The sequence below is a fragment of the Oncorhynchus gorbuscha genome, linkage group LG24 (assembly GCF_021184085.1).
Source record: "Oncorhynchus gorbuscha isolate QuinsamMale2020 ecotype Even-year linkage group LG24, OgorEven_v1.0, whole genome shotgun sequence".
Classification (NCBI taxonomy): Eukaryota; Metazoa; Chordata; class Actinopteri; order Salmoniformes; family Salmonidae; genus Oncorhynchus; species Oncorhynchus gorbuscha.
Genome location: NC_060196.1, coordinates 21,350,954 through 21,366,219, shown reverse-complemented (window position 1 = coordinate 21,366,219; position 15,266 = coordinate 21,350,954). Strand labels below are relative to the sequence as shown.

The following is a 15,266-nucleotide window of genomic DNA, read 5'->3' as shown; positions in this document are numbered from 1 at the left end:
AAGTACACAGCCAAGACAACGCAGGAGAAGTCTCTGAGTGTCCTTGAGTGGCCCAGCGAGAGCCCGGACTTGAACATGATCGAACATCTCTAGAGAGACCTGAAAATAGCTGTGCAGCGATGCTCCCCATCCAACCTGACAGTGCTTAATAGGATCTGCAGATAGGAATGGGAAAAACTCCCCAAATATACTGTAGATGTGCCAAGCTTGTGGTGTCATACCCAAGAAGACTCGAGGCTACTTACGATGTAAATGCAAACATTTCCAAAAACCTGTTTATGCTTTGGCAAAATTATTTTTTTTAAATTTTAGAATAAGTCTGTAACGTAACAAAATTGGAAAAAGTCAAGGAGTCTGAAAACTTAATAATGCATAATAAAGAACTAGAATGAGATTATCAAGTCAGCTGTAGGTCAGCCTATTGTGTTCCCACGGTTCCGGTTCCAATAAGCCACTGGCTGCACACACTAGTAATGCACACACTAGTAATGAGATGCTAGCTAGATTTCCACAACCCCAGTGCCGCCCAGGAGGTTACAGATGCTACAACATGGTGGTGTCCCAAATGGCACCATATTCCCTATATGGGCTCATAAGATTCTGGTCAAAAGTAGTGCACTAAAAAAGGGAATAGGGTACCATTTGGGACCCACACACCGTAACTTTAGATAACCTCCCCCTAGGCTCTGGAAACTCCTGACTCCTGTATCCTACCTACTCCGTTATTGGGTTAACGTCTGCTGGCCACGACCCATGCTATGTGTCCTGCTGATTGGCTGGTTGACTCTGTCCAAAAACTCAGGGCTAGATGTGCTGGCTGTGCCAAACTCACTCTATTGTCCTCCAAATTGTGGGCCACTCACTGTGTCTCTGACATCAGTCCTATGTCGTTCACACAGTTCTTAGTCAGTTCAACTATGTCTATGACTCCTGATATAAAATGCTTTGCTTGTCCTGACCTATGAGATTGGCTCTAAGTATCAGGAAAGGGTTGTGTCATATATGGCTACATGTCGAACAGCACTTGATGTTTACGGCCTAAAAACACAATACTATTTTTCTAATTCAGTGTCTTGACTGCCCTTACATTCAGTACAGGTGATAAAGATTGTACACTTGTTCCTCATTGCTCTTCACACTTATGTCAAAGCAGTGGACGAGCGAGTCAGGAGTCAACAGAGGAGCAATTCTCCTCAACAGGCTCCCATTATGTTGAGGCTCTCTGAAGGGTCAGCCGTCTGCTGGGCCTAATTTATGACAATCACTTTGAAAACACAGGGGAGTGGCTGTGACACCACCACACTTTGGTGTCACAGCTGCTTTTACGGTCACGGCCATAAAGCTCTTCTGGGAAGAGCGAGAGGGAGGAGAACAATGGATGGAAATACAGAGGAGAGGACTACTATGGGATAGCAAGAGGGGTGGGGTATGAAGGAGAAACGAGGGGGAGATATGGGCAGAGGTCCACAAAATTTTAGATAGAAAGACTAGGATCACACCTGTAGTTTTAGACCTCTTTGCCAAAAAGGCCAAGCCTATTGGGAATAACGACATACACAGCTCTGTCTCCATTGTAATCCTTTCCTGTCATGAGCCAAGACTTTGGCCTGGGAAAAACTGTCATGAACATCAATTTATTAACTCAATATAGATATGAGTGACCACTATTACAGCTATCAACTGATTTTTTTTGTTGCACTGTAATGTAATGGAAATCAGATCATTTTAAGAGGGGATGGAAAAATGTTGAACATTTGGAAAATGATAGTCAGAGAAAGAGAAGAGAAACCATTGGAATGATGCTGATCTCGTTTTCAAAAATATATTTTATTTCACATGGAAATGTCACATTTATCAAATGGGTTCTTTATATAATATTCTATGTATATATACACACATAATACACTTTACTACCACATGTACAAAATAAGGTAACACGTTTTCTAAGAACAAAAAGGATTGACTCAATGTTAGTCATATAACGTTGTGTCTGACGTTCAAACCACCCTGTGAAGTCTAGTTGAGCTTGGCAGCCAAGATTGGTGCCGTGTCTTGTGATTTCAATGGGTGTAGTCCTATAATCTCACCGGAGTAGAATTTCCCAAGATCTTTGCTTTATTGTAAAATGCTGAACTGCATTAAAAGTACAACCAAATTGTAAATTATGTCCAATCAAAATCAGAACTGAATAAAAAGGTCTTCCTTTTTTACATGGTTGACTTTTTAGTGATTGAAGTTAGATGCAACAAACAGTGTTACATAGTGAGTGTTGTGCTTCGTATAGATCAGTCGGAGTGATCTAGTTTAAAACAGTACGAGTGCATTATCCGACAAAACAGAGAAGGTACGCCTTCCGCTGCGACACACAACATACGTTTGCTATTTGCAGATTTAACATTTTGTTTGACCTCTCTCTCTCTCGCACACTTTCTCACTGAAACACTCATTCGCCCACTCGTGTGGACACTCCTTTCTCAGAGAGAGCTCACCATTAGTAAACATAGCATTTGATAAACTTACAATATTAGGTTCATCTTTCAGCAGCAAACTTTTATTCATGTTTTTTTTTCACAAAATGTACACACACACTGATCCTTTCCATGTAGTCTCCCTTTAAGAGTCTGCATTGTGGTGTCAGTCAGTCTGTGCCTCAGTCAGGCTGGACAACTGAATAGTGTGTTGTTGTGCTGTCTGGTTAGTGCTGTGGAAGCACATGGTCGAGTCTGCACAGGAACATTGATAGTTAGCCAACACATTCCCTGCTTTTGTCGATGCTACATAGAGAAATAATCACTTGGACATTTAGTGCCACTCAATACCAATACAATTAACAGTACACAATAGTCAAGGTTGGAATAGAATAGTTAGATCCAGGAGAGAGGATCACTGTATTCTTTGGCTCAAAAGGTTAGAGAAGATGATGCACTAAATGCTGTTTTTTCTAATACAAATTCATATTAAATACAAACAGTTGTCCATTATAGGAAAGTCCGTTAGCTTTGTCTTCAGTGATTGCTCTTCATCCATTCCAGTTTATGTTCCTCTTCATTTTTTCTTCCCCACTTTACCAAAACGAATGATGTTTTTTGGAGGAGTGTAAAAAAAAAAGTTTAAAAAAAGTACTAACGTTAAAGAGAACAAAATCTGTCCAGGAAATACTGACATCTTAAAAAAGAAAGGAGATAGTATAACGCCTCCTCACAAAACTCCAACCAAAGTCTCACTCAGCACACTTAGTGAATGTGTGTCCATCTGTATTTACAACATTAAAAGTGTCCCTCTCCCAGTGACCAGCACTTGGGCTTTGAGAACTGTCTTGCGTCTGTAGTTCCCCACAGACCAACTTCATTGTAGTCCCTCCAAGTCTATAGGATCTGTAGTTCTTTCAGTCTCACTGTAACGACAGTAATAAGACTGGCACCATCAATGAGAGAATAGAGAAGGATGCTGTCGAAACCCCTGAATTTGTCCGCACGCTTTTCTGGACATCTGGAAGGATTACCACTGGGTCATCTATATGGAGAGAATATAGAATATACATTAGTGTATGTTAACCCGGATTCCCAGACACAGGTTAATCCTAGTCCTGGATTGAAAAGCATGATCAATGAAGAATCGCAGCTGAAATTTATTTTTAAGTATCATCACTCCCACTTTCAGTCCTAGGGTCAAGTACAAGTGGTCCATGGTTTGGTCATTAACATACCTGCAGGCAGTCTGTTGGAGACGTTGTGTGCTCCACCCCCAGCTCCAGCTCTTCCAGTTGAAACCCTGGCCTCTTGAGATCCTGGATGAGAAAAATAACAATCAATCCCTCTGCCTTACTGCAGCCGGGAGCTAAAAATCATCATCAAACAAAGGCTACATTCCAAATGGCACTTTATTCCCTATATAGTGCACTACTTTTTACCAGGGCCTGGTTAAAAGTAGTTCACTATGGGACGAAGACAAAAAGCCTATACAGTGCACTTCTCCACCCAACCACTTGGGCAGCGAAACGTACCATCAGCAGCTATGACGTCTACCCTGAGCCTGAGGCACTCCTGTCCGTGGTGGTGCAGAGGTTTGGCTGGAGAGGGGAAGGAACAAAGACAAGCGTTAATTACAGACAAACTAATGCACTTATCCTCCCATGTGGCCTTAATCCACCTCCACACACAGACAGACATGAATATACACGCATGGACACACACGCGGCCTGCAGCCATCTGTGAGCAGGCGGAGTGTGTCCTGTCGCTCATCTAATTAAAACACACTCAGGGTCACGGCATCGCCTCTCTCTGGGTGACTGGCCACCGGCTATCTGCTAGCTAGCATGTGAGCACTAATGCACAACATAGCACGCCAACATTCACTGAATGCTAACATAAGCCTTCAAGATGACGGCTTGTTTGCCTGGATGCTTTGCCACGGGTCACAAGGTCAAACTTTACTGTATACACTTCTATATCATCTGCAGTGCTTTTTCCATCACATTTTTCCTGATTTAAAAAAAATTGACATTTCACCCCACTCTCATTTTAACATTCGACTACTTTTGGGGTCTGAAAACATCTAACAAATGTTGACTTTGTCCCTTTAAGTTCTCTTAACAAATTCTCTAGAAATAATTTATTCAAGTGGATAAAAAAAATGGTGGACTACCTGCTAGCTAGACACTTACAGATATAGTAGTAGCTCTCTCCCTGGCGGAACTCCTTGCCCAGGGTGAAGGGGGTGAAACGCTGAAACTTCTCGGAGAACTTCTCAGCAGCGTGGGGGGCGAAGGGGTGGCCGCACTCCCAGCGCATCTGGTCGTAGGACTGAGGCTTGCAAGCGTCGTAGTCCTCCCGCTCCACCATGTAGAGCACGTAGCGCTCAGCATCCTGCGATGCCACCTCGCCCAGCGGGTAGTGGGGGCACACGATGTCCAGGTAGTCGTTCAGCCGCACCTCCACCGCATAGTCGTCCCATAGGAACCTGAGAACGAAGAGCAACGGGGGGCGGAGGGGGTTAGTCGAGTCACAAGTGGCATCGGGATTGATAAGTACGGCGATGGCTTAAAATACAACTACCAAATTCGTGATTATGTATCGACCGGTGACGTGTGCCCCGGATTCAACAGGGGAAATCATGTAGGAGATGGAGAGGCATGAGCAGCAGGCAGGGATAAAACACTAAGTGGGGAAGTGAGCTGGGTGGATGTGTGCATAAATATGGATGATTGTGGACAGCAGCAGCAGCGCTGTGCTGGGAGCTAATCCTGAGTGCACATTGATCCCGGCTCCCCCTGGGAACCCAGCGATGTTTACAGAAAATTATTAGCATTCAGTCAGGACACCGGGCCGGGAGATGAGTATCGACACTAAACTGCAGCCAGAGCTACACACCAGGCCGTCACAGACAAGGGGTGCAGAATGCCTAATCACAAACACACCGTCGCCCAAAAGAGTGAGAGGCAGGAATAGGAGGAGCCCAGGTCTCTCCTGAACAGACAGACACACAGTTCTGGTCACTGTCTGTTTCGGTCTCCTGCCACACTCCCCCTCGGGAAGCAGTCAGACTGTCTGCATGCCTCTCCTCCCTCCACTCCTAGCTTTTTACAACAGCAGTCCTAGGGTGGATTTACATTTGTAAAATATGTCTAGTGAGATCTATCTTTCTTCAACATCGGATTTGCACATTTTCTGCCCTACTAGCCTTGGATGTGATTCATGCTTCATGAGTGCAGCTATTAGCATAATGTAAATGCCATATTATATAGACCGACAAAATAAGGGTAGAAATTCAAACTATACAGGAGCTTCTAATCTAAACCATATTGCACAGTGTTGCGAACTTGATTAATGTAATGATTCACAAATGTATGGATATTTTAAAAGCCTTTAATTTTCCATTTGGCTAACAGAGAAAAAAAATTACGGTCATTATTTAGGGGGACGTGTGGTGTGGGAAAACGCTCGTCTTTACACTGTTCCACTCGGAGGGGAGTATTTGGTGGAGATGTGTACCACACTACCTCCTGTGGTAGTGTGGGACACATCTCTTAAAGAGAGACTCTTTTTTTATTTTACCTTTATTTAACCAGGCAAGTCAGTTAAGAACACATTCTTATTTTCAATGACGGCCTGGGAACAGTGGGTTAACTGCCTGTTCAGGGGCAGAACGAGGGTTTGAACTCACAACCTTCCGGTTACTAGTCCAACGCTCTAACCACTAGGCTACCCTGCCGCCCCTTTAAACTACACAAGTATCTCTCCTGGACCTAGTTTGTGTCGTGTAAGGAGGTCCCTCCTCTTTCTCTACCGTCATTCTTCATCACAGAGATATGCATTAATTCCCATCCATCACCCCCCCCCCCCCCCCCCTCACCACCAAGTGTTCAATTACTCAAGATGTGCTTATCCATTACCATCTCCTCCTGCCTGAAACGGTCTGCATCACCAGGGTTCTCAGAGTAACGGAGAAGTGGAGTAAACTCACCCGGATTCAAATATTTTCACAACTGAATGCGTGTCTTAGATAGAATGTTATTGCTTTTGCAATGAATACATGTGCAACTCTGCACTTGGGGTACTTTCACAAAGCCAGCTAGTGTGTGGCGTGTTATATCCACCCCATTTTACACCACACAGCTCTGGTTGCTCCATAGCCCCGGGTTGGGTATTTGCACATCTGCCAATGAAAACTCACCCTAGAGCCAAAATGGCTCCAATGTGATTTGTTTTTTTGTTGAGAACTCCAGCTTCACCCCATGAAAGCAATGTATGCAACAAGTGACATTTGGGATGTGTTCCGTGCATGAGCACAGAGAGGCCCCGTCGCTCATTGGCTGGTGTTGTTGCTTGTTGCCGGTGGACCCCCTGGTTAAAGGACAGACGCTGTGGCTACACACTCCAAGACCCTAGTGCCTACTGACCCCCCCCCCCCTCCCTCCCTCCAGCACAACCCTCTCTGCCTCCCCGCTTCAGTGCTTTCTCTCAATGCAGATGACCAGATTAACAGCACTGTGACAAGAGTAGTGTTCGGCCGGTCAAAAGAGCAACTGTTTCTCTCCGTATTCTAATGAAGCATGCAAACTACCATTTAGCTGCATAATAGTAGCATATTAAGCAAACACAGTGCCAGTAATTATTATTCCCACTGGCTGTGCTCTAGCACTGTTTAGTTCTTATCTGTCTGGCTGCCACACACTGTTTACAAGTTCTACTGTAGAGTGGTCACTCACAATTCCAGCCAAATCAATAGTACTATTGAGCAAACATGTTTGTATGCTGTGCTTGACCTAGTATCCTCCTCAAACATACGACTGAGCACGCACACTGCCCCCCCCCCCCCCATCCCATGTGTTCATCAAAAGTGGTCGCAGCGAAAACACAAAAAGGGGTATTAAGTCACCCTGGGGTTGAGTAATTATGCTTCCCCTCCCCCCCTCGGGCTGGGAGCAAGGGGGGAGCCATGTGAATAAGAGGGTCAGGGGCCTCTAGCTGCGAATGGCTTTGATCTGTGTTAAACTTTGTGTGTGTGAGTGTTGCAGTTGCTTCATCAATGCCACCGTTTCATACAGTGGTACTATTCACACCCTCAGATGGAATATATCACAAACCAAAATGATCAGGGGGATGAATGCACACCCATGAGGGGCCCTTTTATTAGTTGTAAATAGTTTAATTATCCCGGGGGCTTTTGTCTTCTACACCTTGGCATTAAAGAGTCCTCAGCATCTGGACTGATTAAAGGCACTTCAAATAATGCCTGACTGAAAAGTTAACAATGTAAAACATTGTCACCATTACTCTGGCAAACTAAACAGCTTCACTCTCTTCCTTTCAGTGTCCATATTGAAAATGGTGCCTGAATTGTCTCTCACTATGGTTACAGAGCTGATTAATACTCTGTTGTTCCTGGGATGCTCAGCTTTAATGACATCAATGTTTAGCGCCTGAGCAGAAATGACTACAGGGAGGGGGTGACATTCTCTGCTTATGGATGACTTGTGGAACTATGACAGATATGCAACTATGTTTGTGTGTGTATTGAGTCTGCTGAGGAATCTGTGTGTGTGTGTGTGATAAGGGTGGATAACGAATGACATCGATAGCAGACAACCAGCCATGGATGTCGTTGTTCTGCGTCGGTGTCTGTCGGTGTTGTGTCTAGTGAAAATTAGACTCCAGACTGTTCGAGCCTCTTCCTCTCCTCCAGAGTGAATTATTGATGTATTCAGGGGCAGGAGCCTAATCTCTCTACTTTAATCTCTCTGGCCAGTGTTTTGCTTTCTTCTTCACCTCCACCCCCCCCCTTTCATCTCTGCACTCTACCGCCCTGTGGAATGTGGAACCTCTGAGGGGAGGAGGGCTCACTCAGGATCAAAGGTTGGGCAATCGCAGTCAGCACCAGAGGGTCTTGTACACACAGTCAACAAGTGATGTGCTGCTCCCGTGCATTTAAAAGCCCAGAGATGGATGTTGTGTGGAGAATCACCTGCTTTGAGGTTCAGTGTTAGTCTATTTAAAAGCACATGATGTTCCACCAGCTGACAAGCTCACAACACCTGACCACTGTGGCACCCCTGAACAATCACCATCAGAACCTGACCCATGTTAGTCTAGAGCCATCGGATGAGTGGATCGGAATGCCGGAGGCCGCCTAATCGGCTCGCTCAAGCCCGGATTATTGGGTGGAGCAGCGGCTGAGCTCGGGTCCGTTCAGCGGCACCAGACTCTGCCTAATACAAGGGCTTAGAGCCGACACCGAGGCCCAGAGAGGGGGACGGGAGTGGGGGAAAGAGGGGAAAAGGGCGGGGTGGGGCCTTGAGTCCATTGTTCCAAAACAGAGAGGGGGTATTACTGTGTGTGTGCGCGCATAAGACCATGGAGGGAAAATGAGTTGTTAAAAAAGAGAAATGAAAGACATGGGTGAAAGGGGAGGCATTTCTTTCTGAATGTATCCTCTGGAAAACAGTTAAGAGATTGAGAGCCACTCTGAAATACAAGTCCTGCTGTGGTGTAGTGCTGGTTCACGTTTTTTTCTACACAGCTAAATTTCTTTCATTTCATCTCTCCATCCATCTCTGTCAGGTCTCCCCACCCTCTCCCTGTCTGTCTTTCATCACTCAATAAGCCTAATAGGTCCCTATTTCATTCCAACCCCTCCCCTGCTCCTCGTACTCGCCGAACCAATCAGAGCCGGCCTTGTTGGAATGCCAAACATGTGAGTTTGTGTCCCACCGTTTATAGAGAGGCTAGCACAGTTAATAGAAACAAGAATGGCCCAACTCTTAGCCCCTCCCTCTTAACACAATATTCAGAGACGCAGGTTCATTCTTGGGTTGTGTTGACTTCTGTCATCAATCTCGCCTTTCTCTCTGTCACTTTTCCTTTGTCCATTGTTCATTCTGACAGCGCCCCTGGCCAAAGATTTTAACTCCTTCCCTCCAACAAAGTAACCCCAGAGTCCACCAGCAACATAATCGCCTTATCTTGGACAACCGCGGGAGTTAGATGAATAGGTGTGCCCTTTCCAACTGTCTAACACAGTCCTCAGAGTCATTTGTACTTCTGTAAGAGCCTGAACAAAAAGGTCACCACTGAAATTACATTTATCAAGAGGCAAATATCTGTGCTAAGAAAAACGATTTCGCAAGATACACCTTGTTTTTGTTGTTTTTTAAATCTTTATTTCCCCAATCCTCGCTCAGTTGAGCCTCGTAGCGTAATGAATTCCTCCGAGAGTGTAATAGTCTGTGAGCATTGACCATTGTTTGTCTGCCAGTGGCATTGAGACTTTACAAGTACGCTTGGCTGAGATGTTCTATTCAATGCAGAGGTCAACATTACACATCTTTACCTCCAGGGGGCACTAGTAACTGGAGCAGTGTGTGAGTGAGAGAGAGAGTGGCCCGTACTGTAGACGAGTGACAATATGCGTGCAATCGCTGTGGGAACAAGTTAACAACCAAAGTCCAGCCAATTCACCATTTCAAACAGGACAAACACACAATGACCCTTATTTACACAACATTACACACATAATTCCCCATTTTCAGAGACAATACACAGTTCCATACACACATTCTCCTACACACTTCATTACAAATGCATGGATACACGCAAAGACAATGATTATGTAGCTGGACAAGTCTGAACACACACACACACAGTTCCATGTTATTCATATTACTACATATGTTTATCAGGAAAGTATTTTTTACTCGGTATTTGGGCTTGAAAGGTTATAAAACATTGAGAAGGAGGTGGAGAAGACACCTTATCAAACAACCGATCACTATTCATCAAATTACTCTATGGCAGGAGACAAATTGTGTTGATTTCTGAAATGACCCTGTGAAAACGTAATCAACTCCTCAGTGTGTAGCGTAAGTAATTAGTACAGGGTTCGGTGGTTGCCTGTGTGTGAGAAAGGTATTGTTTATTGTGTAGGCAGGATATGCCATTTCCCAGGAAAAGACTAGGCCAGGAAGCTCACACTGGTAGAGAAACATGCCCGTACTACCCCCGTGAAAACCTTTGGCCTGATTCACCATCTTCCTGTACTCAGTACAATGTAGAACCTTCTGTCTCCCACCCAGACAGACAGAAAACAATGAAGATTATTGAAAAAAAATTAAATTATAAAATCGCCTGACCTGTCATTATGGTCGTCGAGGTAAAGTCTGCTTAACTGATGATTACCAACTATAATACTGTCTACAAACCCTAACGACCATTGAGCCTATCGCAGCAGATTACCAGTAGTCTGTAATCTCAGCGTGTTTTCCTCCGATTCCAATTTACTAGACAGAGATTAGGGATAAGATTATGGGACTTGGGGGAGATGGATAAACAGAGAATGATTGGGGATGGAAGAGACATTCCCAGAAATGACTAGAAAGGAGGTGGAAAAAGATGGGATTCGAGAGAAAATAGGAAAACTGCCCTTTTTCACAGAAAAGAGATACAATTTAGATTGTCTAAGCAATGTAGAAATCCCTCATCTTGCACACCACCTACTGTCAACTGAAGATGTGGCTAGCCAAACCTTTTTCTCTCTCGACACACACACACTTTTTCTCAAATTCACTCCTTTCAGAGTGACAGAGCAGAGTTCTCAGACTGGTTCAACCACTTCCATTGCCTCATGAAAAAAAAAACACAGAAAAAGCATACAGAGTGAGACAACAACTGAAAGAGGGGGCGAATCTGCTTGAGTTGATTGAAAAACCCATGGCGGTTAGTGGAGGGGAAAGCTTGAAAGAGAGGTAAAGCTGAGAGAAAGAGGGCAAAGTGCCTAGTGGCGAATGGCTATGGGTGACAAAAACAATTTTAAAAAATTGTACACACCTTTTAGCCTTCTTTCCTCCTTCCCCTTTTAGAGAAGGAGAGTAGGAGGTGAGGAAATAAATGGACTGAAAAGAGGCAGCATGTAAGGTTGAGATAAAAGGTGGAGAGAGAGCAGAGGGGGACCCAGAGACAGGAGGAAGAATGAATCTCCCTGAGGCAGTTCCAAAGCCGTGTGAAGATGGGAGGCCTGAGTGGCGGCCAGCATTCAGAGACCACCGCAGTGACAGAATGACTGACAGACTGATAGAGGCAATGGCACTTCATCACCGTGTGCACTCTGAACCCCAATCAGTCACACCAGTTACTATTCTGTTGTGAGGCACTCTGTGAAGAGAATTCCCCCAATTTGTATGGGAAGCACTACAAAAACAGCCAAATTGTTTGCACAATGCTTGCAAAAATCACTCATATGGGTGAAACTTACCATAACAATGATTAATTCAATGCAAATACATCATGAAAAAAAAACACTTCTTTGGATGAAATGCAGTATAGAGCGATATGTCATGTGTGTGAAACTATCCCAGAGCTCATTTGAGCAATAAAAAAATAAAAAAAAGCAAAACATTAACGAAGATTAAACCTCCCAAAAAGATTAAATGTGCATCGAGAAAAAGCGATTACGTTGGAAATATGTGATGAGAAAAAGCCATTAAAGTTGGAAAAGAGGTAAATAAAGTGGAAAATATGCTAAACAAAGACTGTTCACTCTAGCATGAGGGAGTGAGGAAAGAGTTAACATTGAACACGTTGAACTTTCTGCCACTGAATCAGCTTGAACGGGAATGAGGAAAGAGGCGGTGGAGAAAGGGAGAGACAGGTACAGGGAGAAGGAAGAGGGAGGTTTACTCGTGCTCTGTCAGGGGGTGAAAAAAAAGTGCTTTACCGAGAGAAGGAGCAAGCTGAATGAGTAGGCTACAGTATAGCTTAACGTTGGGGTTATTAAGTGCATAGAACACCAGAGACAATGTTAACAACAATCACAGAAATGCAGTGCAGCAGTGTGTAAGCATGGAGGTCTGGGTTAATGTGTGTGTGTGTGTGCGAGCCAGTGAGTCAGTCCGTGATTTAGGAGCTGGTGCTTTAACACACTGCCTCCCGCATGGGACACACCCTTCACACAGACACGTACACACACATAGAGAGCAAAGCATACTGATAGAGCAACCAATGTTCTGGGAACCCATGTGAATGATTAAGCCCTTCTTAACCTCAGATCAAGCTTGCAGGTTGACACATATAGGCACACACACACACACTGTCAGATCTTAGTTGGACTGAACCACAGTGGTAGTTCGCTCACTAGCTCACTGACCTTGCAGTCAACATGCCCCAAGGCACACACACCAATGCATAGTAGAGAATCTGTAACGGACACACACACACACACACACACACACACACACACACACACACACACACACACACACACACACACACACACACACACACACACACACACACACACACACACACACACACACACACACACACACACACACACACTATTTCATATAGGGACGCAGACACCTAACTGACTGAGATGATCAGTCTGTTGTCAATTAGATCAAACTATAGCGTTCTAATCAAGACTACTGATTGATTGGCCACACAAACTGGGGGAGAGAGGGAGGGCGTCAACGCAAAGAGGACTGATAGAGGCAAACAAATCAACAACAGAAGAGCACGAAGCAGCAGTTGGGGGGGGGGGAACAGATTGAGAGAACCAAGAAAAGAAGAGAATTAATGAAAAAAAAAAACTCTTTCCCGAACTTTCCTTTACTTCTGCGAATGTGAGATTATGTGCTGCCAGAGGGAGAGATTTAGTGTAGATATCCAGTAAAAATAGCAAGTGTGGGGATTAAGCGTTTATTTGCAGAAATGACGACCATTGTTGTCCCTGCATTGACGTAACACGCTTACATCTGGGACTGGTAACTTCATTCTCTGAGATTATGGCATGGATGTGTTTCTGAGAACAATGACTGCAGTGGCATTGCCTTATGGGAGATCTCCATGGATCACAGCAAGAGGAGAAACTAACTTTAGTACTGTAAGAATGTGAATATATTTGTGTGTGTCTACAAGACGTGTTTGCATACAAGTGAGAGTGTATGCCTTTCTGTGATTGAGTGGGTGTTTGCTTTGTTTGTATGCGTGATTGAATGAGTTTGTGCCAGTGTGTGTTTGTATCTAAGTGTGTGTTTCAATCTCAGACTCCAAAATGTTCCCAACTTTTCACCCCAACCACCATTACTTTGAATAGATGGAGGTCAATTCGAGTCGTCTCCAAACCCCAACAATTTGGGCTTTAATCTCTCCTTCCCAAGCTATCCATCTCACTCCCATAATATGACTTACTGGACAGGCTTCAAGTTACCTCCTCTATCTCATTACACCAGTATTCCTCATCTTGCCACCTAAAAAAAATGAACCTTCATATGTCTGTCTCCCTGTACTGTCCCGCCAGCCCATCGTAGATCCAGTGATTTAGTGGACAGACAGAGACCGGCCTAATGAAAATGGAGACATCAACGCCATCAGAGGGAATGGATTTCGCAACCGATATTTCTACACCACACTGACAGACTCACTCACACCTTTAAACCAACACGGACATATTCCGCTGCACTCCTCGATAATTTACTACCACGGTCAAGTCTCTGGGTGACCGTTATAACGCCTTTGGCAACGATAGGCATCTGTTGATAACGAAGGAATGTGGAATTACATTTGTTTGTGTCTTTCAAATGGAAATATTATTACAAATATTACATTTAATACCTAATAGTCGCTAGTCTTGGTGTAAAAGTAGTGCTAATAATAACTGCACCAATCCATAACCATCTGTCCTTGAAAGGGGTGTAATTTAGATGGTAGCCTATCAATACATCAGATTAATGGCATAACTATGTGTGACTACCAACTCCTTCCAAGCGGGTAGACAGACAGATTGTAGAAACGTTTCCAGCAGGCAGTAGTGAAACCAGTGACCAAGAAGATGCTGTAACTGCCATGCATTGTAATAACAACAGCAGCCAGCTGCATATATGCATCTCCACCAGATTCAGTAGAATCATGTATGTAAGTATGTAAACCAGTTGAGGAAGTAGGCTACAACGCATTTAAATACCCCCCGAACAATCACATTAATGCGGTTCACTAACAGGTTTAGGCTGTTGCAGTCATCGATATGCACAGACATAAACAGTTAGGCTACTGTAGCATTGTTGCGCGTAGACTAGCTAGCCGACAATCATTTCAGCAAATCATGAAAGAAACAATCACAGCTGCCGATAGATGTTACTACCTTGTTGCACAGCTGCCAATATATTGCATCTTATTACTTTGTTGCACTTGCGAATCGGATTTGCTAAACTGTTACAAATGAACAGTAATGAAAAAGAATGACAAAAAAACCTAAGAGATCAAACAGTATAACTTACTTGGTGTTTGTTCTATTCCAATATACACTGTGCCTTTCTGCAGATGCAAGCCAAGCGCAGAGACTCCCTACGAAGCACAGGCTCCAGACCAAATCCATTGTGGAGTGCAGAGAAAAGCCGGTGAGTCTAGCAGACCAATGAAACTTTGGGAAATGTCTATGCGTCCGTTAACGAGTAGGTTGTTTACTCAAGTTGTTTACTCAGGATTTACGCAGGCAATAGCTTTAAAAGAGAAAGAAAAAATACGACGCACTCAGCAAAAATTACACAGGGTTGTTTGAATTAAACTCAGCCCGCAGTGAATGAACAACAACTTGCGTGATTTCTAGTTTTGTGGAACCCCTACTATCGTTAATCACGCCCATAAGGATTGCGAACCAATGGGAGGACAAAGCGCCTGGTTTTCCACCTCTTGTTTGTTAGACGCGAGATGCACGCCCTCTGTGGTACAGGTCGAAGAGGGGAATTTCAAATAAGTTTTAGGGCCTATTCTATTGAT

The 15,266-nt window shown here is 44.2% G+C and overlaps 1 protein-coding gene across 1 annotated transcript; it reads right to left on the bottom strand.

Annotated features, from left to right (window-relative positions):
- Window positions 1-1,808: 1,808 nt before the first annotated feature.
- On the bottom strand, window positions 1,809-15,058 carry LOC124013024 (ephrin-A1-like). The gene is made up of 5 exons (XM_046327129.1): window positions 14,768-15,058; window positions 4,664-4,959; window positions 4,004-4,069; window positions 3,707-3,787; window positions 1,809-3,513 (listed from the first exon to the last, which is right to left on the bottom strand). Exons 1-5 carry the CDS (start codon window positions 14,863-14,865, stop codon window positions 3,392-3,394), a joined length of 663 nt encoding a protein of 220 aa, XP_046183085.1. The 5' UTR covers window positions 14,866-15,058; the 3' UTR covers window positions 1,809-3,391.
- Window positions 15,059-15,266: the final 208 nt, after the last annotated feature.

Excerpts from the sequence above, each read along its gene's own strand:
- LOC124013024 (XM_046327129.1), bottom strand. The coding sequence starts at position 14,865 with ATGGATTTGGTCTGGAGCCTGTGCTTCGTAGGGAGTCTCTGCGCTTGG. Across the intron at positions 4,070-4,663 it reads AGAGAGCTACTACTATATCT|CCAAACCTCTGCACCACCAC; the intron begins GTAAGTGTCTAG and ends TCCCCTCTCCAG. Across the intron at positions 3,788-4,003 it reads AGACGTCATAGCTGCTGATG|GATCTCAAGAGGCCAGGGTT; the intron begins GTACGTTTCGCT and ends TTTCTCATCCAG.